This window comes from Oculina patagonica, chromosome 3, assembly GCF_052425735.1.
Source record: "Oculina patagonica isolate OP01 chromosome 3, crgOcupat, whole genome shotgun sequence".
NCBI lineage: Eukaryota > Metazoa > Cnidaria > Anthozoa > Scleractinia > Oculinidae > Oculina > Oculina patagonica.
In genome coordinates, this window is record NC_135760.1 from 5,502,625 (window position 1) to 5,527,941 (window position 25,317).

The 25,317-nt window shown below is 37.2% G+C and overlaps 1 protein-coding gene and 1 pseudogene across 1 annotated transcript in view; both read right to left on the bottom strand.

Annotated features, from left to right (window-relative positions):
* Positions 1 to 719: 719 nt before the first annotated feature.
* On the bottom strand, positions 720 to 3,794 carry LOC144645115 (E3 ubiquitin-protein ligase TRIM71-like; annotated as a pseudogene).
* A 3,411-nt stretch (positions 3,795 to 7,205) lies between these two features.
* Positions 7,206 to 25,317, bottom strand: part of LOC144645107 (trifunctional enzyme subunit alpha, mitochondrial-like) — a 24,673-nt gene continuing 6,561 nt past the window's right edge. Inside the window, exons 8-34 of the mRNA XM_078504586.1 lie at positions 24,299 to 24,358; positions 23,982 to 24,101; positions 21,718 to 21,820; positions 21,215 to 21,284; positions 20,791 to 20,849; positions 20,145 to 20,215; positions 19,427 to 19,477; positions 18,509 to 18,565; positions 17,408 to 17,517; positions 16,737 to 16,785; positions 15,772 to 15,857; positions 15,361 to 15,396; positions 15,117 to 15,168; positions 14,626 to 14,709; positions 14,396 to 14,452; positions 13,251 to 13,280; positions 12,892 to 12,979; positions 12,639 to 12,691; positions 12,278 to 12,346; positions 10,969 to 11,049; positions 10,400 to 10,458; positions 10,133 to 10,188; positions 9,820 to 9,875; positions 9,388 to 9,443; positions 9,139 to 9,229; positions 8,327 to 8,381; positions 7,206 to 7,670 (exon numbers count right to left, since the gene is read on the bottom strand). Of these exons, the coding sequence (XP_078360712.1) occupies positions 7,519 to 7,670; positions 8,327 to 8,381; positions 9,139 to 9,229; positions 9,388 to 9,443; positions 9,820 to 9,875; positions 10,133 to 10,188; positions 10,400 to 10,458; positions 10,969 to 11,049; positions 12,278 to 12,346; positions 12,639 to 12,691; positions 12,892 to 12,979; positions 13,251 to 13,280; positions 14,396 to 14,452; positions 14,626 to 14,709; positions 15,117 to 15,168; positions 15,361 to 15,396; positions 15,772 to 15,857; positions 16,737 to 16,785; positions 17,408 to 17,517; positions 18,509 to 18,565; positions 19,427 to 19,477; positions 20,145 to 20,215; positions 20,791 to 20,849; positions 21,215 to 21,284; positions 21,718 to 21,820; positions 23,982 to 24,101; positions 24,299 to 24,358 (1,911 nt within the window). The 3' untranslated portion in view covers positions 7,206 to 7,518. The remainder of the gene's footprint in view (positions 7,671 to 8,326; positions 8,382 to 9,138; positions 9,230 to 9,387; positions 9,444 to 9,819; positions 9,876 to 10,132; positions 10,189 to 10,399; positions 10,459 to 10,968; positions 11,050 to 12,277; positions 12,347 to 12,638; positions 12,692 to 12,891; positions 12,980 to 13,250; positions 13,281 to 14,395; positions 14,453 to 14,625; positions 14,710 to 15,116; positions 15,169 to 15,360; positions 15,397 to 15,771; positions 15,858 to 16,736; positions 16,786 to 17,407; positions 17,518 to 18,508; positions 18,566 to 19,426; positions 19,478 to 20,144; positions 20,216 to 20,790; positions 20,850 to 21,214; positions 21,285 to 21,717; positions 21,821 to 23,981; positions 24,102 to 24,298; positions 24,359 to 25,317) is intronic.

Consider the following 25,317-nt stretch of genomic DNA (forward strand, 5'->3'; position numbering starts at 1 on the left):
GACCTCACCAGAAAGAATTGGAAATTTTTCTTTGCAACTTCCATGCAACCACAGGCCTGAAAGTATTATAAATTGCATATTCCGGAGCTAAAAGATAGACGTGAATTGTTTCTGAAAGTTTCTCAGTTCCAGATTTCTCACTAGCTGACCATGCCTATTTTCAAGATGGCTGTTACGCGAGCAGATTATATAAAATATTTTTATTTAACTTTAATAATTATTAACTTGAGAATCCCCTTGGATAATAAAATTATCAAGGTTTCAGTTGCAGAGGTACCCCGAAACTGGCCAAAAATTAACACACCTTGGTCATTTAAGTTTTTAACCTCTCTCGAGATTAAAGTGATAGGGAAAATAAGTTTGCTGGCAACGTTTCCACTCGATCAAATGCGTCACCACTTTTTGTTTGAGCACACTGCAGCAATAAATATTGAAATTTAAAAACAAATTTCTGAAAATCAATCATCCAATAATTTCCATTTCGATTTTAGTAAATTGAATGAATTTTAAAAAAACAATATCCAAACTTGTTAATAGCTTATTAACTCTAGTATACTCAGGTTATATCCAGTACAATCCAGTACATGATATCATTTCAAATCAAGAGCTTATCATCTAGCTAGGTGATAAGCTTCTGTTTCAAACCAATTAAAAAGTAATCATATCACGCCCTTACAAACTGCTCCCAATGATGACATGGTCACAAGTTAAAACTCTGGAAAAACTACATTGATTTTATTCACATTTCATTACCTTTTCGAATCTTACAAGGATGTATTGATCAGGTTTTCTTAAGTCATGATCAGTAAATGTCACGAGATTATTTATGTCACAACATATAATACTACTTATTTACAACAAATTTATGTTTTGAAAATTTGTTTTGAAAGGTAAAGATCAAAATACAGGTTACAATGTGTAGTTATTTCTGTGATAAGTGATGTAAACTAGCTACAGTTAAGAATAGTTGTTGGTAGCTAAATTTACAAAAATTTACTTAATTTTAAGGAAAACATGTTCCACTATTTATTTACAGCAAATTCAAGGAAACAATATCTGCTAAAGAAACTTCAATACGAGTTCCTTAAAAAATGTTGAAGTAGTTTTGGTAAACTGATATTTACAACCGTTCGGCTTACGAGTTCAAAACAGATTACCTCGGTGACAAGTAATTAATCTACTACAATAAATTAGGTACATTGTTTAGAACCCCCTGGCATTTCAATTCAAAAGAACTCAGTTTTCTGTCTTAAATCTCTGACTCTTCAAAAAAAAACTTTTGGTTGGGAGCTTTCATCCCAAATTTGTAACTTACTATAGACAGACATAACATAGTCCCCCAAAACGGCTAAAAGTTGACAAGTAGTTCAAAATCGTTTCACTAGATTTAACTGATGGCAAAATGTGAATCACTCAAGAAATTACGTCACAGGTGAGTGGATATTAAAGCTACTGAAACATCTGAATTCGATGATTACCCAGGTCAGACACAACTATCCTACCATCACTAAGAACTGCTGTAGAGAATGGCTCATTAAACTCTCCTATCCCGCTCCCTTTTGTTCCAAACTTTGTTACAAACTTTCCACTCAGTTCGAACACCTGAACCCTGTGATTGTTTGAATCACAGACCATCAGGTGTCCTGCCTTGTTAACTGACAAGTAACCAGGGTAATTGAACTCCCCGTCTCCCTTCCCATACTTTCCAAATTTGTACAGAAAATTTCTCATCCCTACTGAACACTTTGATACAGTGTTCATCACTGTCTGACACTATAAGATACTTGTCATATTCGACACAGTGAAGGGGATTGGTGAAAGAGCGTTCACCGCCAATTTTACGCAAAAACTGACCGCTAGGAGAAAAGATCTTGATTAGTTTGCTACCTGAATCAGCAACAATAATATTCCCGTCACTGTCAACAGATAAACCATAAGGATACTTAAGCTGGTGATCAAGACTTCCTTGTTCACCAAACTGGTTCAGGTACTCACCCTGCTCACTAAAAATTTGGACTCGGTGGTTACCAGTGTCCGCTACTATAATATCACTATTCTTATCAAAAGCTACGCCGCAAGGGAAGTCAAACTCTCCCTGTTTATCACCCTTTCTACCGAACGATCGTAAGTGAGTCCCATCACTACTGAATACCTGAAACCCTGTCGTTTTCAGTCTCAGCAACTGCAATTTCGTTAAGTTCATTCACTGCCAGCCCCCAAGGAAAGGCAAGCATTCCAGCAGACGAACCTTCTTTTCCAAAAGATAACACGGGTCTGTACCGTCTGGGTTTCACTTGAACATTGTAAGGGCTGTCGCGAATATGTTCATCATTTATCTTTACTGATACGTCGCATTTTCCAGTTTCTTTTGCAAAATAGCTGATGTTGTAGGTGCCGTCTCTGTTATCTTGGACTCGTGCTTTCGTCGCACAGTCATGGCCTTGACGATTTCTAATGTCCACTGTTACTGAGTCACGCTCGTCGTAACATTGTTCTCCTTCAGCATTTCTTGTTGTCAACACCAACTTTGCTTCAAGTCCAACAGTTGCTTCACTGATTCCTTTTCCTTCGGCGCTTGATTGCTGCGCTTCAGTCTTGTTGAGGAATGTTTTGAATGAGCCGATTCCTTCAGTGATTGCTTCCTCCATTAATGTTTCATTTTGTACGAAAACGAATTGACGAAGGCCTTCAAGGTCACACTCGAATTGTTCTCCTTCATCGCCGACGCCTTCCTGAAAGATTGTGTTTATTGCGAGTTTATCAAGCTGAACAATCTCAGCGCTTGGACCTCGCTTTAAAATCGCTTCAGTTTTCGCGATTTCTGTCTCGATCAGTTTCACTTGATTGTTTTCCTTGCATTGTTGAGTTCGCAGACGCTCGACAGATTTCTTCATTTGAATTTCCACTTTGTTCAATGTTTCCCTCCTCTTCGCTTCGATAACTGCCGTCAGATTTTCAGCAAACCTGTTTACGTTTTGCTTCGCGGCAGCGGCTTTTGCTTCAATTTGAACGCAGTTTTCGTCAAGTTTGGCGATTCTGTTTCTCTTCTGTTGCACTTTTTCCTTTTGCAATTCAATCATAGAATTGATTTGGAACTTTCGTTCATTTGCAGCTTCTTCCAAGAGTTTCTTGGCGTGACCTTCATGACTTGTCAAAGCACAGGCGTTGCAAATGGGAACTTCGCATTTCTCACAAAAGAATTCCAATTCTTTCTTTTCGTGGCCTGGCCTTGGACAAAATGCTGGTCGCTTTAACACCTCCTCGATGTCTTGATCTTGAAAGTCTTTAAGCGCTAGCAGTTTATGCTCTCTGTTAGCGCGGATTATGTTATGAGCTGTAATACAAAGATCACACCAGAATCCAGAGCACTGGAAACAGTATGAGCTTTGTGCGCTTCTTTTGTCGCAATTTCCGCATTTGACGCCATCTGTATTGCACTCTCTGATAGCTAACACATCCAGCAAACTGTTGATCCGAAAGTTAGTGGGCAGATCGTCAAGATTTCCACTTGCGGGGACTCTAATTTCTCTTCTACATTCTGGGCATGCTATGATATCACGGCGGCCACTCGTTCGTTGAATCCCTTCCAAGCATTGAAGACAAAAGCTGTGTAGACATGGCAACATTTTTGGCTTTGTGAACGTGGTTTTACACACAGGACAGGATACTTCTTCATGAAGATTCTTTAGCAAGGTTTGTATATCCATGATAGAGACGATGAACAACAAAGAAGCTTTGGAGTTGAAAACACCTCCAACAATGAAGTCTTGTGATCAGATATTGTATTTATCAGACTGAACATTGGCCAATCACAAAGAGGTTTGACGTGCGGAGCTGTCTGACTTCTAAGAATTGTTTACATTCAGTTGATCGCCAAGATTTCTAAGAATTATGATCAAAATAGCTTGACCTTTGCAGCTACAACAACGAGCTACAAAGATTGCGAAACTCTGAAACATTATCAGCGCCCTTTCGCATGAATAATTACTCAGTTTCAAGCCCATGCTTTTCTCATATCAGAAAGCATGAACCAAACAGGTCCAGAGAAGAGGTTAGAAATGTAGCAAAAACGCATTTGTTAACAAAGCATGGCTGCATAATCTCTCTTTAAAGTCTCGTAGAGTCATGTAGGTGGGGAACATTACATCAGGTTCGTATTTCCAGTTTAACCGGCTTAACCTAACGGAAAACAAAACAAATTGCAACTGATACAAAAATTTCTCTCGAGGGAGGGGCATGGACCTGTAATTCACTGTGTTATCGAAACTGGTGACGCGTGGACCCAGGGGGGAGGGGGAGGGGGGGGGGGGTACTCGGGATTTTAAGGGACGTGGATGATCGAAGGATTTTTTTGGGTTTGAAACTTTCAATTCCGGGATTTTTTTGGGTAGGAAAATTTGGCAAGTATTTTTTGATTTAAGTAGTGATATTTTTGGTATTAAAAATAATCTGAAGATTCGTGGTAGTGCCTTGGCTGCAAGTTTGCGAATAAACACGGAAACAAATGTGTTTTAGTGTTGATTTTTGAGGGGTCAATATTGAATCTAGGGATTTTTTGGGGTTATGTTGGAAGCCCTAGGGATTTTTTTGGGTCTTGATTTTTGCCTCCATTCGATCATCCCCGTCACTTGAAATCCCGAGTACCCCCTTCCCCCCGCCCCTGGGCGCGTGGCCCTCGAGCAGAACAAATGCTTTAAATCAATTTCTCAGAACAACTGGTAATGCAGGTCGGACGTTTTAAAGTCCTATAAACTAGAATGTGTAGAATGTGGGTGTAGCTCTCATGTGCATTTTAACCCCTAGTCAAGTTGCAAATTTCAAAATCTTGACAGGCCATAATCCACGTCCCAGCGGACAAAAGAGATTAATTAAATGTCAATTTTATTTCTTGACAACTAATTCCTGTTTTCGTGAACCCTTCATAATATAAATATAGAAACTGGGAAAACTTTGAAATAAAACAGCCGCAAGCGGTACCAAAACACTAAGCCACTTAAGAACGCCGGTCTCTTAGAATCAGACATTTTTGAAAATTGGCGGCAAGAGGGGAAACTTCGTTTTCTTTTATATTTTACATGTAAAGTTAGATAGGCTAGGGTATAACGTAAATCGCTGTATAGTTTTTTCGATGGAATATCCTTCTATTTTAAAGAAAAATGCAAATAAGAAGAATCCGTTAAAATCGCCATTTGACGCGCTAAATTATTGCACGAGTTTGAGAGCCTCGCGTGCAAAAACAAATCACTTTACCGTCTTTACAACACGCAAGTCTTTTTTAAAAATCTCTAAAAATCTGCTGAAATGATTTTGGGAAATATCGCGTTGTTCTTTGAAGAAAAAATAATTTAATTTCGAAGGCATACAATTCACTGCCGTAAAAGTACTTGGTAAATAAAATTAATTTTCACCATGTGCGAAACTTTCAAATCGTTTAAATGGTGTATAGATCCATATCAAAATTTCCTTGGGCTAATAAGCACATACAAAAACATTATGAAATGTTCTAACCTTAATCTGCTGTAAAAGGTAGGTTCGAAGGCCATTTAAGCACGATTCCGGCTTCAGTCATCCGTCGCAATTGAGCTTTGTTTGTGTAGATTTATCTAGACTGTTCACAGTCCCCTATTTTTCCGTGAAGTCGTAGAGATCGATCGTTCAGTCCCGGGGGGGGGGGGGGTACTCCTATAAATTTCGGATAGGGGTGTGCCGCCAAGGTTCTTAAACCCTGACCCTATTTAAGGATAAAGAAAGCAAAAATTGATACCCTTTTTAAGGACCAAAACCGAAAAATGACACCCTATTCAAGGGGAGGAGAAGCGTTCCGTGACGACCCAAATAACGGCTAACCGCGCACGGCAAGACACAAATCTTTATAAAATCGCTTTACTAATATCCGAGAAAATTCGGTTTTAAGAAACCTTTTTTTTTCGTTTAGCTGGGCGTTTATTTTAGCTAATAGAATTTAGGTAGCCTATCTAAGGATCATACCGGGAACACATTGCCAAAAGGAGCAAAAATATAAAAATGATACCCTATTTAAGGACCGAGAACCTCAAAAACCATACCCTATCGGGCGGCACATACCTATATAGGCCACATATGGGAGTACCTCCCGCCCCCCCCCCCCCCCGGGCGTTCAGTCCGACGGGCCGCCATCTTGGTTTACGAACGCAAGCAACATTCTTGAATAAATTTATTTGAAATTATATTGGGCAATAGGCCATTTACGAGTTTCCCTTTACCTCTGTTTCAAAACGAGTCTATGTGCAAAACCATTCAAATGAATCAAAATGAGTTTCACCTACAGGTTCATTTTCATGCAAATCAAACTCATTTTCATTTGAACGGCTTCGCAAGTAGACTCCTTTTGAAACAGAGGCAAAGGGTAACTCGGAAATGGCCTATTTTTTCAGTTGCAGGGGATGAAAAAACCCCTTATTATTCCCTGACAGGAAACAGTTAGTTTTGTTTTTCTTGAGACCATCGGTGTGCCACACTCGGTTATGGGGAGCACTGCAGGTCTCATGGAACGTAATCAGTGGCGCATCAAGGGTGAGGGTCCAAGGGGTCAGCCCCCCCGCCCCCCCCCCCCCCAATCAGACCCGTTGTTTTACTACATGTACTTGTTTGACACCAAAATTCTTGCATCGACAGGATGGTATATCATTCAATAATGGTATATCATTCAATAATTCAATTTTTTAATGAAACGCGCGTTGCATTTTGTCACTAAACTAAATTCCAGGCATTTCCAGAAATGTTATAATTTACTCAATCTTAATCTTTGGTACCAAGCCCATGAGGAGGATGTTCAAAGGGTGCGTTCTTTTACCAAAATAATTACGATCATGGGGCCAAGTAGATTTGATGTTAAATCAGGATTATAACGTTCAATCGTGACTGTGGGGTGGAGTAGGTGCGGGGGAGAAGTAATTTGCCACACAAAAATCCAACAGTGTTTTCTTAATCAAAGTTTGGACCCCTCACATAAAAAATTCCTGGTTCCGCCCCTGATAACTCACTGCTTTCCTTGGCGTCAGACATTTAAGTGGTTATTGTTCACCCCAGCATGGTGAACAACAAAGGTTAATCACCTTGCCACTTTGCATAAGTATCTTCCTTTCACATCCACCGCAATGTATAATAACTGTCACTAACGCTATCAAAGACAACAGTAATAAAGTTTTTAATCAAGACAACTCACAAGTGGTTATTTTTTGTTTTTATTCAGTTCCTTCACATACAAACATAGTTAAACTCCACAAGCTTGGCAGTGGCTGCCAATACCTTAACAGGTCACCGAGAAACTTTTTTAAAGAGAAATTTAACAGGGGAATGTCAAAGAATCCTTTGCAAGGAGAACCCAATATAAAATCGACAGAATCTTTGCCAGTCCACATCTTTTCCAGACTGTAACAAATTGGACACAGTCTTTCTGCATTGAAAGTTTTATCTTCCAACAGCCTTAATGTTCTGGACAACGACGATTCTTGGCAATGCAATGATGACCAGAATGTATTATTTCTTGTGAAATTTCTTGCTTGGGTCTTTGGCATAATCTAATAACATCTGACATGGAACAAATCGCTCCCCACCAACTGTGTCATGTAGTCTTTTCATTCTATCGACAAACTTGTCTGCTCCATAGGTGTCAAGGAAACGGAAAGGACCTGGAAAAGAACAAGTTGCTGGCTGAATTCCATGGGAAAATGACGGGTGAATGGGTGTAGCATGAATGGATTACAGTGCAGATGCCATAGAGCCCATAGTATATGGTTACTTCCAGAGGCAGCAGAGCATTTAGAAACATGGGGGCCCACATCGTACTCCATGCCAAGTGCATGTCCCCCCCTGGGGGGTGCATCCCCTACTCAAATTTTCCATAATGTCTTGAACACTGTCCGGTCCATATCAATTTGTGACAATGCATAACTGGGCAGTTTAGATGATCCTGCTGCATGGTGCTTTTTGGGTTGTTCTTTAGATGTTGGAGGGCAGAAAAAGTATGCTATGGAGTGGACCTCTCCTAGCAGTGTTTTGGGGAGGGGAGTTTTGTTGAAAGTCCTACACCATATTATTTAGCTACAGCCCCCTGACTACCCTTGCCCCTTCTCCACTGCCTATGACTTCTACACAAATCTTATAACACCCAGCCTTTTTAACAAAAAAAAATTAAAACTAGTTTTGTGTTTTCTGTTTTAAAGGGATTTTTGGTTTGAGCTCGGAGCTGCTTTACAACCTGTATTTAAATTCATATGTTGCATCAAGAAGAGAGACAGAATTCTTTAAACAGTTCTTTTTGAAAACCAAAAAACACTTAACATACCTCCATGGAAAGGTGGAAATCCAAGACCAAATACAGCACCAATGTCACCATCAACCTAATAAAACATAATGAGTATTACTACCAAGACAAATTTTAACTGAGGTTGAAAACAATGTTCAACCAGTTGTCATTTTTACTTTGCGAGTGATCAACAACTAATTTCTACTTTCAATATCAATACATTATCAAGCAGAAAGGTGACAAAAATAAAGAAAATCATCAACTAGGTGTATACAGTTTTACTGTCGGATCAATTTAGGTTTCTGGGAAACTGCTCACCTACCCCTCCACAAACCTAACATTTTGCCCAAAGCGATAAGTAAGGGATAATGTTAGGTTTGGGGAGGGGTAGGTGAGCAGTTTCCCAGAAACCTAAATTGATCCTTACTGTCTTGTACCACCAAATTCCAACAACAAAACTGTCATAATCATGGCAATCGGTCGGGTAGAAAGAATTAAAGGGTGCATTACTTTGCAATGGTCTTGATCAGGATCAATGATCCATGATCACTCTGATCATGGTGCGTCAAAGGAACTGATGAATCCACTCTGGTCAAAGATTCATTGGTTCCTTTGATGCACCATGATCCAAAATAATGATGCTGGATTATTGTTTCTGATCAAGATTATCCCAAATGAATGTGCCCTCAATTAAAACTCTTGTACAATCCAACAGAAGAGGACAGAAGGGAGATTTGGAAACTGTAGCAATCATTCCTACTGATTATACAACCACTGCTCCCATTCCTGAGAAGAAATGAATGACTGACTGTATGATCCACCATTTGGCTACACTAGGGCTGTACACTTACTGGATTTCTTAAAATTCCTTCTTGTAGACAAAGTACTGATTCATTGACAAAACGGGATGCTAGTCTCATCTGAATTTCCTCAGGTTCATGACTGTAAAAAGAACAAAATTTATCTGAATAAATGAAGTTAAGAACGGAAAACATCTAAACCCACCAGCAATCCTCACTACTGAAAGTTCAATACTTTGCTTTGAAACAGGGCAGTAGAACTAAAATTTAATTCGCTGCAAAACCATACTTAACACTAACCTTCCCTTCTTGGGAGTGGAAAACTCTTTAAGAATCTTCTCTGCTTCACCATTAATCTGAGTAAATTTGAGGGAAAAGGTCAATTACCACTTTAATCACTCACTTGCAAATTTAAAATGCAGTTAAACCATAAAAAGGCAAACTAAGACAGCCACAAAACTGCTCCGGACAATCAAAATGCGAGATCTGCGTTTTGCTTGTCCAAAGAGCAAGCTGGATTTTGAGGGTTTTTTTTTTCTTCAAGCCATGCAAGGGCTAAACAAAGTCGAAATCAGACATGTTATACTGACAAACTGAAAAGTAACAAATAATATGTACTGCAGTAGTTATTAAAAGTAAACTACTTGAAAATACAGATAACTGTATAAAATGGGTAGGATGACACAAAACTGCAAATTATTTGTGGACCTTGATTCAGAACATTTCACTCACTTCTCGCTTGCCGCCCTTCCCAGTGTACACAAAGAAACCCTTTCCAGATTTTCTTCCTGAAAGTCAATCACAATAATTTATAAACAAAATATGTGTAGAAACAAGTTGATATAATTTTACATTGCACATATAAAATATCTTGAAATAAACAGTGTTTACAGTAGAGCAACACCCTTAGGATAAAATTGACTGACCATTGCAGAGGTGGCTTTAATAAGGAGGGTCAAAAGTTTTAAGGGCAGTCGAAGGAATAAAATGGCCAAGAAATGGCCATTATTTGATGATTAACTCAAACCAATATGGAGTACTGTACCTAAATGTCCTCCAGCAACCATTGCCTTTAAGACTTCTGGATTGCCACCACCAAATCTAAAGACCAAAAAAAAAAAAAAAAGAACTGAAGTACCTGTAATGTATTTTCTGCCAATAATGTGTGGGGTACGGGTACCCCACACATTAAAAGCCACATGGTAAAGCCACATGTTCATTCTTTCACAAGTTTTATAGGAGACTATCTTTTCCTGATTTAGCATGTAAATCAAGTTTAGCATCATGATGGGTTCACAAAGCCTTAACTAACCTTTCACCAAAAGCTTTCCCAAGATCCTCTGCAACATGGGCTGCAACATCAATACCCACCTGAGGATGAAAACATGAACTATACTTAATTAAGCTTTCAAAACTGAGACAGGTTTGCCGTGTGAACATAAAACATGCAAGGCTGGTCAATTTTAGTTCAAACACTTGCCAGAAGTCGAGAACTTGAAAGTATTATTACAGGTACATTTTGTACTGTGACTAAATGTTTTTTGGAATGGAATGACAGTTTGATTTCATTATGTGCAAAAAGAACTTTATCCACTATTTAACCTGAAATACTAATAGATGCTTTAAGACACTGTACTCCTGAAGCTGTCAAATGTCTGAAATTACTGAATCAGAAGCAGAGTGCACAAAATTAAACTAAAGCAAACAACACAATGTGCAATTTTGACAACAGCGTTCCATTAACATGCCATTATTTATTAATCTTATCCACTAAAATAATGATATGGACAAACACGCACATCTATAAACTGCTGCCTTGTAAAGTAAGGGTAAGCACTTATTGTCTAATAACGTCATCAAAGAATACTGGCATGTTCCTACCTCATCAGCCAAAGTAGCTGATCCAACAGGAAAGCCAAACTGCTTTGTAAGATTATCTAAATTTTTTGGGCTGACTCCTTCCTACAATGATACATAAAAAATATAGAAGGAATTAATTTTAACCTTCTCTTTTTTAAGGAGAAACTGCTTTAAATTTGTGCAATAACATAAAGCTTGGTACAAAATTAATGTAGGATTAGGCCATATTGATTATTGGTGGGCTAGCATAAAATTTTAAAAGAAAGATGTAAATAAAATACAGAAGGCTTTCGACACACGTCTCTGAACTGAAAGAAAAAATTACATTTCAGAGACGTGTGTCGAAAGCCTTCTGTAATTTATTTACATCTTTCTTCGTTTCTAAGGCCTTCTTGGCTTCATAAAATTTCTGTCTGTTGCCCAACCCAATTTAAGTTGGGGGATTTAGCCATGATACATACAAATGTCTCGAAAGAAAAATGCCCTGTGGATTGACCGCGTTCTATCCAATTCTATCCGCGTTCTATCCAGCGTGGTTGGCCCGATGGTGTAGTGGATATCACGCCTGACTAGTAACAGGGAGACGCAGGAGCACGTAATTTTTCTTTCATTTCAGAGACGTGTGTCGAAAGCCTTCATCTGTAATTTATTTAGTACATCTTTCTTTTAACGTTTCTAAGGCTTTCTTGGCTTCATAAAATTTCTGTCATAAAATTTTAGAAAAGTCCCTAAAAGAAAGCAGGCACTAAAGCCAGACTTCTGTTATTTGATAGAAAAACAGAAATAGCTAGCATGAGCTATTGACATGATGCCTCAAACAAAGAGAATTTACATTTTGATAATCGAAATAAAAATTATGCGATTTTCCTTACTTTTTCTCACAGGCATTTAAAAAAAAAAGAAAAAAATTTGTCTGTGTTTCTATCAAGTTAAAAAAGCACTTGTGTGAACTAGTGAAAGTTAGGGAGAACTCAAAAAAGCTGCTAAGACACTTGCCCACAGCTCATGTTCCCACAGCTCTGTTGTTCTCCCAAGCTTGCACTTGGAAAATGTTTTCTATTTCAGTCTTATAAATAACAGCACTTTTAAAGCTGTATGTTACATTGTCCCTTTGCACCATGTAGCACATAAGGGCTCATAAAAATTTAATTCCTGAAGAATTAATAAGACTCACTAAGGTCAAAGGTGCAAAAATCCTTGCAATAACACCCCCCCCCCCCCCCAAATTGGGAGAATCATAGGAAAAAAAATATGTGTTGCTAAAATATCACAAAAGGACAATTTCCTTTCTGGATATTTTCAACTACGTAATATTAAGTAATGTGCATACCTGAAGGAGAGCCACTGCCTCAGCTAATGTTGGAGCCAAGATTCTTGTGGTGTAAAAGCCAGGACCATCCTATAAAACATTTTGTTTTTTTTTAAAAGTCTCTGATCAGTTACCTTAGTTATCAAAACTAAAATCTCTTAGAGAAAAATAAAATAATTTCCTAATAAAGAAAATCTATTTCTAATGATTAGCTACTCTGATTTTGATTCAGTTTGCAAATAGTGTCTTTACTTAGTATTACCAGCTGTAACAGTACTAAGTAGAAGAAACTATACTACACATTTATTTTATTAAAAAATTTCTATAAAACAAGTTAATTAACATGTATCTGAAAATTGCTGATCACAAATTTGACAATCACCTTAACAACAATAACTGTCTTGCCCTGCTTTAGACCAACACTAACAGCAGCAGCTATGAAAGGTAAACAGAACAAATCAGAAAAAAAATGCAAAAAAGCCAGAAAAAATTGAAAATACATTTTGTATGTCGTCAACAAGAGATGTAAGGCATGATTTTGAAAGAGAGTTTTATTCTAAGTTGACATAGACATACTCTACAAATTGCCACCAACAAACTAAAATAATACATTAATATAAAACAATTTCTCGTACCAGCTGTATCATCAGAAGTTTGATCTGTAGTAATGATTTCTAAAAGAGGCATTTTATCCACAGGAGAAAAGTAGTGCATTCCTATAACCTGCACATCACATTAAAAAACAATGTTAGTCACTTAAATATGACAAAATTATACTGCTGGATTCTGTTTTAATTCATAACAAAATATTAACTAAATTATCCAGAATTAAGTAACATATTTGACAAAAAAATTAATGCAATATGGTAATTGACTATATATCTGCACCCTTTTAAATAAAGCATACAAGAAAGACAACTGCATGGCAGTTATTGTGCCCTGGCTAGTGACACTACATGGTTTACAGCTAACAGTTAAGTTATTACTTGGGTACCTTATCTGGTCTTTTACTTGCTTGTGCAATCTGAAAAACAAAGATATACTAGTTATGCAACGCTTTCGAGTGGTATACTATGGAATATCCCACGAGTCACTTGTATTTTCTCGGTATACACACGAGCCTTTAGGCGAGTGTGTATGCCAAGAAAATACAAGTGACAAGTGGGATATTCCATAGTATACCACGAGAAAGTGTTGTGTAACTATTTTATACCATGCCATAGAAAATACGCTTACTAAATTTCGTCAAGAATAAGATCGCAGCGCACTATGGGAAGGTTGGGTTGAATACCGTCGAATATACAACGGCTTTCCTGTATTCTGATTGGCTGTATTTTCTATGGCATGGTATAAAAACTGATATCAACTTTCTTTAATGATCAAAGGTGGGATATAAATCTTCACCTATCACTGTTTAAATCGATAATCACTACACTAACAATGACATAGATCTCTTAAGTGACTGAATGAAGTTCCAAGTTCTAAACCCAACAATGTCAAGAATTTTCCTTTACTGTGTTAATTGCGAGCAAACAACAAATATAGCCCACAATTTTGAAGGGTTAAACCTAAATTCCTACAATGCAAAATAAAGTAAAACAAAATGCAATTCTACATACAGTACAATATATACAGTAGAACCCGGTAACTCGAACTCAAATAACTCGAACAACCTCGCTAACTCAAACTAATTTCCATTTCCCTTAGATTTGACCCCATTTTTTAGTCATTTTTACTTGATTAACTCGAACTTGGTTAACTTGAAAACCCCGCTAACTCGAACTAAATTTCGTTTCCCTTGATCAAAATTTGGGTCAAATTTACCCCGATAACTCGAATTCTGGTTCTTGCAACTCACCACGGTTGCCCATTGATTTGATAAACAAACAGATCACGTATTTGACAGCCAATTTCCACTCTTATTATAAGAATGTATGGTCGTGTTAAAGTGTCTGACGGAATAAGTTTAATTTGCACTGTACTGTATACTGAAGTGCTGAAAAATCAGTAAACTATCAATTATTAATATGGCAAATTAAATATTCAATCGACCCCGATAACTCGAAACCCGCTAACTCGAACTGTTTTCGTTTCCCTTCAGAGTTCGAGTTAACATGTTCTACTGTAAAGACTACAAACCTGATGAATGGGAAGGGCTGATGTATTTGAAGCAAATACACAATGTTCAGGAATGACCTGCAAAAAAAAAAAAAAATAGTATCAACATCATCTACTTTACCATTATTAAGACAACTCTTTATAATGTGATAATTACCCAATAAACTTAATCAAATTAATTACCGTCCATTAGACTAATAAAGAATAACAGAATAAAAATTAATGACAAGTCGAATGTTGTGCAATCTGACCTCTTCAATTTCCTTGATGACCTTGTGTTTGATGCTGAGATCCTCAAAGACAGCTTCAATCACCATGTCGGCATTTTGAAAGTTCTGCATTTAGAGAATAACCAGTGCAATGCACAGTGAGAATAATTATAATTATGATGACAGGTAACAGTTTAACCCAGTTGGTAAGAATCCCTATTTAAAAGTAAGACTGCAGGTTTGAGTGCCAGCCAGACCCATTTATACACCTGGACAGAGACAGCTAGGATAGGAGTACTAGGAAAGACTGAAGTCGACTTGAACCTCACTTCTAAAATTAATGAACCCACCACAACACCAAAAATTGGGGTAAAGTTAATTCATTTTATTAAAGCAGGGTGCCATTCAGCTAAAGAGCGTGTAGTTTTGTGTACCTGTAACACAGACTGACTTACAAAAAATGACTCTCGTGCAGACTACCATAAATGAAAAGGGCCACATAAATAGTTAGGTAAAGTCACTCAAAAATTTACCTTAAAGTCTAACTGAGCTGACAGGTGCGACATCATCTGATCTCTCTCAAATCTACAAAAAAATTCCAAACAAAAATTTGGAATTTTTATTTTTAACAAATTATTCGATCTTGTAACGATCGTTGAGGATATACACACTTACTTTCAATTGTTACTTTAATTTTGGACCATGCTTCAACAATGTACTACGAGAATCTAAAGCAAGAGAATGAGTTCTAGGTCCAACTGATGTTAGAATACTTACGATGTCATAGCCTTCTTCTTTACACGACCATTTAACCTGCAGATAAAGCCAATTAATTAGCTAATAGTGAAGGGGAAGGAGTTTCTACCATGTAATACCATCAGATTGTAAGCCAAAGTAAAACACTGGTCTGTGACATCACAGTAACTCACAGCCATCTGAGTACTAGGTTCATGAAAAAGTTTAAGCTGTCCCTGCCACTTCAACTTACTATAGACCTAAATTGCAAAATATCCCTAGACTTTTGTCACACAATAATATTAAAACCACAATAAAACAAATTTCACAATGATACAAAATAATAAACTCAAAACATGTACATGTGTACATATTTATCGTGTCTGTATTATAACTGTAATATATTTAACTATTATTATTAAATATTACACTTCCAGTGGTTTGCGGACATACCCCTTAAAGATTTGTTCCTGTCCACGTGTGAGTCCCTCTTGGATATTGTCCTTCATTATCACATTATGGCCTTTTTGAAGACTGACCTGTTGACACAGAGATTAAAATTATAAGCTTATAAAACAAGTTTTTGAATTTTGAATCTCACAATACTCCCTCCCCCTCCCTGTATTGACAGAGGGTATCTTACACAGGGTGTCTGAACCTACCCAGGCTTAAGGCTAGACACTGCAACCTGGGATGATTAAAGCCAATTAACACTAACCCCGGATTAAAAGGTGATTGAGGTTTAAATTTCTTTTGTATAAATTAAAATGTTTTTCATTGCCTATGTTTAGTGGACTTTGAGATTAGTAAACGACAAAAATAGAGAACAGAAAGCTTCACTAAAATGTTATAAAATTCACACCTGCCCTGAATTAGTTTAATCGCGCTTTGAACTTAACTGGGCCTAATTGGTACTGTTAGGCCAATATTACTCAGGCATTGACTCTTTTACCCGGGGGGGGGGGGGGGGTACTCCGACTTGTAAATGACGGGGATGATCGAATGAAGGCAAAACTTAGGACCCCAAAAAATCCCTAAGTCTTCCGACATTACCCAAAAAAATTAACCCCCAAAAAAAAATCCCTTGTCAAATTACCCCCAAAATTGCCAGGAGGGGCAATAACGCTCTAGTTTGATTATTCATCATACTATAAATACGCTAAGGCAGTGCCAAGGCACTTTAGTTCGTTTTTTTTTTATACCCAAAAAAATCCCCTATTTGAATCAAGTCACCCAAAAAAATACTTGCCAAATCTTCCAACCCAAAAAAATCCCGGAATCGAAAATTTAAAACCCCAAAAAAATCCTTCGATCATCCCCGCCATTTACAAGCCGGAGCTGTATTTGAGTGCCCTGGGCTCTTTTACTGAGTAAGTGAAAAGTTTTGATGATCATAAGGTGAAAGGAATCTAACTCACCTGAACAATTCCAGCACCCATGAGACCAGCACCAAGAACAGCAACATTTCTAATAATCAGAGAAATCAAAACAGATAAAACCAATAATTATGAAGAAAATAGAGAAATTCTCCATGTTTCTACTAAACTTAACAAACACAGCATTTAGTACAGGGCTCAAAATAACGGCCGGTCAACAGACAATGTCCGGTCAAGAGGACAATTTGTCCGGACGTAGTTTTGGTTTGCCGTTCATTTTGACTGGTCATGTACATGGTAACTGATGACCAGAAAAAAAAAATAGAAAAAAAAAACACATTTTTCATACAAATTTAAGCTTGCATTTTAAATTTCAACGACTTTTTGATTGATATGTCGCTATCAGATCTTACAACCAGCCAAAACAGTGAAGAAATAGCGGTTCTTTTTATGCCACACAAACGAAGACGATCTATCCAACAGCAGAAACAAATGATAGTAAAACATTGCTATTTTCAATAATTATTTGTGGTCAGAAACGACACGTGACCGAGCTAAAATCTGTTTGGCCGGTCAACATGACCGGCAACTGTCCGAAAATTATTTTGAGCCCTGTAGTATGTCCTTTGTTTAATTTGACTTTGGAACAAAAAAATTATGTTTTTCTTCTTATAAAATAAAAGTGATCAGTAAAGTATAGTTTGTTTAATTACTTGACAGGCCTCTTGGGTTCACCATAGTGATTCTTTTTGCATTCCGTCTGACCAAAGAACAGGCCCATTAAAGCTTTGGCTTCTCTGGTTTGACTTAATTCACCAAATTCCTGGAAAAAGACAATTAAAGAGTTATGTTATGTACATTAACTTTAATAACTTCAATCAACAACTTACATGTACTAACCGATCACAGTGACCAATAATTTGGCCCACACTTCATGAAAATATGCAACAAATTTTCATGACAGTGACAATATGCAACAAAATTTGAAAATTAAGGTGGCTTAATACAGTTTTGAGGGGGTAAGTGAGCCCAACTTTTAACTGTCTTTAAAAATATTTAGGAATGATCTTTCTTTCTCTTATTACTGTTTTTTAAAGCATATAGCCATCATATGCCACATTTGACGAATAAAAATGCTAATAAACAATCAATAAAGAGTCAAAATGAATGGCCGAGTGCTTAGGAGGGGACTAGGCACTAGTTGTTTTAACAGCGTTTTTCTCAAAATCTACCCGTATGACCCCACCTCAAAATTTCAGAAATTACAAATTGGCTTTGATTAAACATTCATGCAAAATAAAATAAAAATCTGTAAGACAGAATTTGAGCTATTTTTTAAAGGGGCAAAATATCACATTTTTCTATTTTGCGAAAAATCTGTCTTACAGATTTTTATTTTATCCTGCATGAATGTTAATTCAAAGCCAATTTGTAATTTGTGAAATTTTGAGGTGGGGTCATACGGGTAGATTTTGAGAAAAACGCTGTTAAAACAACTAGTGCCCAGTCCCCTCCTAAGCACTCGGACATTTATTTTGGCTCTTTATTGATTGTTTATTAGCATTTTTATTGGTCAAATGTCGCAAATGATGGCTATACGCTTTAAGAAACAGTAATAAGAGAAAGAAAGAACATTCCTGAAGATTTTTAAAGAGAGTTAAAAGTTGGGCTCACTTACCCCCTCAAAACTGTATTAAGCCACCTTAAAGGATTTTCCTTTTTTCCTTAGATCATGCACAAGCAGTGCTCACTGATCATCATCATTGTCATCAGTATCGTCATCATCATTATCATCATCATCATCAAATACTCACCTCAGCCTCTTTCCTGTAACCTTCTGCTTTACTTTTCTCCAAACCATTTCTTACAACCTACCAAGAAAAAAGCAAAATGTTTATTATATGAACTTAATCTTGCTCCCCCATCTCGCGGGCAGACGAGCCGGAAGGCGAGATCTGGTCAAGTAAGAAAATTCAATTTTTTTTGATTGGCTGTTTCAAAACATGGCTGTCACAGCGCTACAATTTGAACGTGCGATGCGGCCCCAAGGGAAGTCAATGTCTGGTTTTTATGCAAATTAGAGATCGTACACGCAATCAAAATATATTCATTTTTGGGGCGTTTCATTGTTTACAGTCGGCCTCAAAAGTCAAGAAGATTTCTTTTTAGTTCTTCGTAGCATTATAAAGCTTTTTCTAGCGAATAACGATGTTTAACAATAATAAAATCTAGACATGTCTAGCCATTGCATGTAACCGCCGAATGAACAATTTTTTAAATCAAATAAATATTTTTAATCAAAATAAAGCTTTCATGATTGCCTTCTACTTTATTCTTTAGTAAAATACTCTGCTAGATATTATTCCAGGAAAGACAAGAATGGTAAAGCATTCGTTATTCATTTGGTTGAGCATTTGTTATTCATTTGATTGCCATTTTCTTAGAATTGTCTTGGGAATGCGCAATTGACTCGCCTGCCACATTCCTGACAGGCAATCACGTGGTACAAATCAGATTTGACCAGATCTCACCTTCTAGCTCGTCTACCCGTGAGATCTGGGAACGAGATTACTATGAACTCAGGCTGTAGGGTATTTTAGGCCTTTTGAAGAAGGTACTTAAATGTAATGGTGATCAGCATTGTTGGCAACAATCTGAACAAGTTTCACAAAAATGGAAAAGGTAAAACCTGTCCTAAGCTGTCACAAGTGATCATGAATTGTGTGACTTACGTCAATAATTCTCAAAGGAGCAGGGTATAATCCACCTGTTTTCTTCATAACCTGGTATGAAGAAAAATGAAAACAGTTATTAATTTTTAGCAGCTACATTGTTGCTCCAACATTATAAATATCTATTTAAGATAGATGGCCTGCCAGAATTCTCCTGTCATTCAGGGTCAAATTGGCTGTCTGGGGGTACTGCAGAAAGCCCTGGTGTTGACTCACACTGGGGACCCTAGAGAAGCTAGTTAATGTTAATGTTCAGCTTAGTCATAAAATAATGTTTAGGGGGAGGTTGCAATGGCAAGGTTAAGTCTGCATTTGAGCCTAGTGGCTGAAAAGGCTGGACATTATCCCAGTTTCAGTGGCATGAAGCAGCTAGGAGTATTATTACCCCCCCCCCCAAGTGGAATGCTGAGGGCAGGTTACTGGGTACCCCCCTAGCATTCATGCGAATTGGGTAGAAGAACTGCGAGAGTGAAGTGTCTTGAATGAATGAATGAATGATATAGGTGCTTATATAGCGCATTTACAAAGCTCAATGCGCTTCACAGTTAGAATTTTATTGGATGAGACCGGACATCATGAGACCGTCTTCCCAAGAACATAAACAAAGACCGCAGCCAGGGCTCAAGCCCGGACCGCTTGCGCTTGATCTGGAGTTCCCCACAGTGCTTATTGGAATGGCCTGAAGAAAAAAGGAAACTCTGGCCACAGGAAAACTTACTGTTTCTCTGGCCTTCTTGAAAACATAGTTTCGTCCAAAATCTGTGTCTGTTGTAATTTTATACTGTAGATCTAGAAGGGAAAGTAATGTGCTTTTAATAAATCTGCAATCAAAATAACTCCACAAGTATGTGTTGTGGTTTAATTTTATATATGGTTTAAAATTTTTAAACCAGTTTGATTTTGATTTTTCATTGTCTCATATTCATTACCACAATCTAAAACAAAGGGAAATAAAAATCAAACTGGTTTGAAAAATTTTAAACCAAAGATAAAATTAAACCACAACATACGCAAACAACCAAGTCCTTAAAACATGAAGTTAGATATCAGATCAGAAGCAGAATAAGTGTTAGTGGAGGATTATTATGTGAATGCACTCAATCCTTGATTGTACCAAGTACACCACATGATATTCTGTACAAGGTCTGACAAATATTTTTCACAAAACTTGTCCCTGGGCAAGTGGCATGTAAAAACACTTACCCTGGCAGTATGGGGCAAGGGCATAGAAAGATAATGCATTCAGGAACTTTTGAAGACAAGGGGCAGCTAAAAAATATAGAAGCTGCCCATGGCTGGAATTGCCCAATGAGAGTTTGAAAAACAGTATAATTCCATCCTTCCTTATTAGCACTGTAAGTTACCTTTTAAGTTTCCCCAAGAATGTGACCTGTCTGGTTTTATAGCACCACTGGCAAGGTTCCTGAAATGAAACAAGTTAAAAGTGAATAAAGGTACCTCTAATTTATTGATAAAGTAGTGCAGTTGTGGGATTGCCTGCAATGGACTACAATCCCATCCAGGTGGAGCAGCAGAAGTACTCCAAGTCACTTCACACTATCGACAGAAACTGGAGCTAAACATTAGCCTGGTACTGTAATCTCCCAAGTGGTTAAATCAGATATGGGCTTCTAATGAAGATCTGCATTGATTTGATTTGGTACTACCTTTGCTTAGAAAATAAAGTTGCCAAAATCAATTCGCAGTATCTAATGACTTCAATTAACGTGATTGCTTATAGCACTGAGCAGATAAAAGTTTGTAAAATTTATTTCTCTTGTTACTTACTTAGCTGTCTGGACTGCAACATCTTCTAGGTATTGTAAGGTGTTCTCTGCAGGAGGTTTGAGACCAGGACCTGTAAGCAATGAACTTGAATTAGTTTTGTTATTAATGCAGTTTCCCTGTGACCAGTGTGGAACTTAAAACTGCAGAATACAGCAATAAAAAAATCAGAGGACAACTAAATAGATGTATGTGAATCCATCCCCATAGACTGCAATGCCAATTTTAAATCTGTAAACTCTTCAAAATAGAGTTAGTGTTAGAGTAAGAGTAGAGCAGAACAAATCAGAGCAAAGCAAAGTAGAGCAAAGTAGAGTAGAGTGGAGTAGAGAAGAGTACAGTACAGTGCAGTGCAGTGCAGTGCAGTACAGTAGAGTAGAGAGTGCAGTGTAGTGTAGTGTACAAACTGTGGTGTAGCATGGTGAAGTGAAGTTTGTTGTGATGTGGTGTGGTATTTAGTTTAAGGGAAGTTATCATTAATAACTATTTTTTTCAACATAACGTACCTAGTGGTTTGATTAGCTGATCAACAAGGCCCATTCTTTTAGCTTTACTTGATTTAACATTCTTTCCTGTTAGCATCATATCCAAAGCATCAGGAAGGCCAACCTGTGAGTATATAAAGACAGTAATGAGCCACTAAAATGACCTACAGCCAACATAGAAAATAAAAGCTTATCAGGGCTCAAAATAATTTTTGGCTACTGACCGGTCATGTTGACCGGCCAAATCAATTTTTGCTCGGTCATGTCTCGTTTTTGACCGGTCAAAATATTGAGTATTTACTTTGAAGCAAGGGCCTATTCTGCCAAAAATTTCGCCTCATAAGCTAAAACACTTGTTGTTAATATAAGGCTTAAGCTTAAATGTTTTGATCGCTAAATGTGTCATTTTATTATGTTCGCTTTTTGAATTTCCATTTCTTCTGTGTTTTACTCTACATAAAACAAAATGCTCAGTAGCCGTAATGTTATGTTACTCTGCATAGCTTTACATTAGTTAATGACTTACGGGTGGAGGCGATCTTGGTTGTAAGCACTTTACTGGTCTTTACTACCGAACACTAAATAGTAATAGGACATATGCCCTTGCTACAAGTGAGAAAACTTTGCCTTTGCTCGGCATGTAGGAAGAAAGGAAACGCCAACGGCTTCATGTCAACTGTGGTCAGTAAAAAGGATTAATTACGTTGTGGACTTTTAGATATCTTTCCTGTATCATGTGATACCAATATCCCATTTCAAGCTAGGGGATTAACAAACTAACCGCTGTGAAAAGATTTCACATTCGTCCACAACGCTTAGCAACCAGGCCTTTCAGTAAGGGTGTGCCGGAAGTTTAACATGTCTTTTGTTGCATGGTTTTTTTTTGGGGGATCTCTCCAAGTTTTCAACGTCGCCTACAATAGAGAAGCCCGTTCTATGCGGTGCCTGATTGAGCTGCTGAAATATACTTACGGCAAAGAACTTTTAATCATAGATATCAGCGGAAGTAGCCTTACACAAGAAGACTTCGATAGAATTGGCGAGAAACACTTGAATGCCATGGAGCTAGAATTTAAGATACCGAGAGTTATCGTTTCAATCTGTAGATGCCAGACGCGGAGACCACTTTTTTATATTTTGTACAGTATAAGCAAACGTTTACCGCAACTCTCTTTGACAATTAAGTAGCACCATGTCTTAGGTGGTCAACTTGCCAGCACACATGGGGACATGTTCAGTTGCGAAATAGGCACAATTTAAAGAAACATTGCTGACTTAACATTCAAAGTGTTTAATGATTTTATTATTTTCTCATGATCTTACTGGTGAAAAACACGCTACGAACTCGTACTTTTTAAAGGTGCATATAGTTTTTTAAATCCACTAACGAGTGCTATTTTTCTCGGCCCGCCTGACAATTGAAACTGTTATTGCGTACGCGTGTTAATAGAAGACGTTGATTGATGCCATGTTCATTGTTGTCTGTTTAGCGTTTGTACAGACGTGGATGTTTCCTGTTTTATTTAAGCAAACCGCTAACAAATCCGCGTGACCGTCTCATCTGTATTCTACAAATTTGTGACTGCAAGAGCTTGCTGCTATGATTTTTTTATGATTTTACTGTAAAATTTCAAGAAATACTGCGAATAAATTTTTTATTTATTTATTTATTTATTTCGACACAGTGTACCTGACCGGTCAAAATGACCGCCGAACCAAAATTTTCTCCGGACAAATTGTCATTTTGGCCGGACATTGTCCTTTGACCGGCCGTTATTTTGAGCCCTGCTTATATAAAAAAAATTTCATGGAGTCGCTTGTCTGAATTTTAAAATGTCCGGTGTCGCTGTTTCATCTGCCATTTAAGGTATTTTTTTACTTCTCGGAATTTAGCTAGAACTATTATTGTTTGTCACAATTTCATTTCACGTGCTGTCACTACTTTTTGGGCTATGTCGCTTGTCGGAATTTACCCTGGCAGGGCCTCATTAATTGTTCATTTGGATAACAAAATTGGTCTTTTGTAAGAAATCTTAGAATACAGCATTCAAGGCTGCAAAGGAGGTCTTTAAAACAGCCTAGTAAGTACGTATTCATACCTCCAAAATTATTAATTATTGCTTTTAATTTGTTATTAACAGTTACCATATTGATATAAGGTCAAACATGTGTCGTACATGACTTAAAGCTACATGTAACATTTAAGTTAAAAAGTTCAATTATAAAATACAAATATCAATTTTATGTCATATGCACTCTTGCTGCTGTAAAAACACAGTTCTTACCAGTGGAGGCAGTCTTTGAGTTCCCCCAGCACCAGGAAGTAATCCAAGCATAACTTCTGGAGCAGAAAGGACAGTGGCTGGATTATCAACAGCAACTCTGTAGTGACAGCACAATGCAAGCTGAAAATTAAAACAAAAATTCAATGCACAATTGAGTCATTTATTAATTTTATGTGGCTACATGTATATATCATCTTACTCTTGTCAGCACATGTACTAGAGTGAGTATAATTGATGTAGAATCGAAATATTTATTACAATGAAGCATGGTGAGTGATGATAAAAAAATATTGTTATTTCAATATTAATATCTGTACCTCTAGACCACCTCCAAGGCATGTTCCCATGATAGCTGCTACATAGGGTTTGGCACTATCCTGCAGAATAACAAAATCAGATGAAGAGCATGTGTGTAGCAAAATTTTCTGGGTGGAATGTCAAAGGGCCTTTTGCAACAACTTATTGGTCAGATAACCTAGTTTCTATTACCATTTAAGCACCACACTTTGAAGAAACAGTTTTTTGTCACGAACAGAAAGAGCCTAATGTAAATAAGCCAGCTTGGGTATTTTTATGGCTGTTTGAAATAAGAAGAAGTTTTACGGGAAGAACAAGCCTTGCCAACTAGTCTCCCAAGTGCTTTTCCCCAGGAATCCTTTCAAACTGCCATTAAATCTTTCCCTTACAAGTAGTTTACTGGTTTACTCTTAAGTTATGGTAGTTTTCTCACTCTCTTTTTATTTCTAGCAGTTATACTTGAAGTACCAGTCTTTTTGAAGGGAAATAATAATCATCTCCCTTCAAAATGTAAAAGAAAATGTATTTGAATTGCAAAACCTTCTAATTAACTTCCAAACCTTTCTAACTTCTCAAGTCATCAAATAGCCATAAAATCTCATGGCTACATGTATATGGCAGTGACCTGAACACTGGTATTCTGGCTAATTAAAACGTGCTCTCTCTATTCTGGAAAATCATATAGCTCCTGCTGTTACATATTTTGAATGTTAATTGGTCACTGACCAACTGCTGCAAAAGGTCTATACACCATTTTAATAAGTCAAGATGCCATTTTCAATATTTACCTTTCTGCCAATGACGCCATAATTTAATGAAATATTCATTTGTGCCTCGACATATTAAAATAAAGTATCTACTATTGTAATAGGCCGAGGTGTCATTTTGAATATTTCATTAATGACATCATTTGCGGAAAAATAAAAATTCAAAATGGCCCCTTGACTTATTAAAATGGTGTATTGCCTCACAATTTAATGAAAAATTGAGCACATAAACAGATTAAATGTCTAGGATAGAATCAGTAAGGCTATATGAT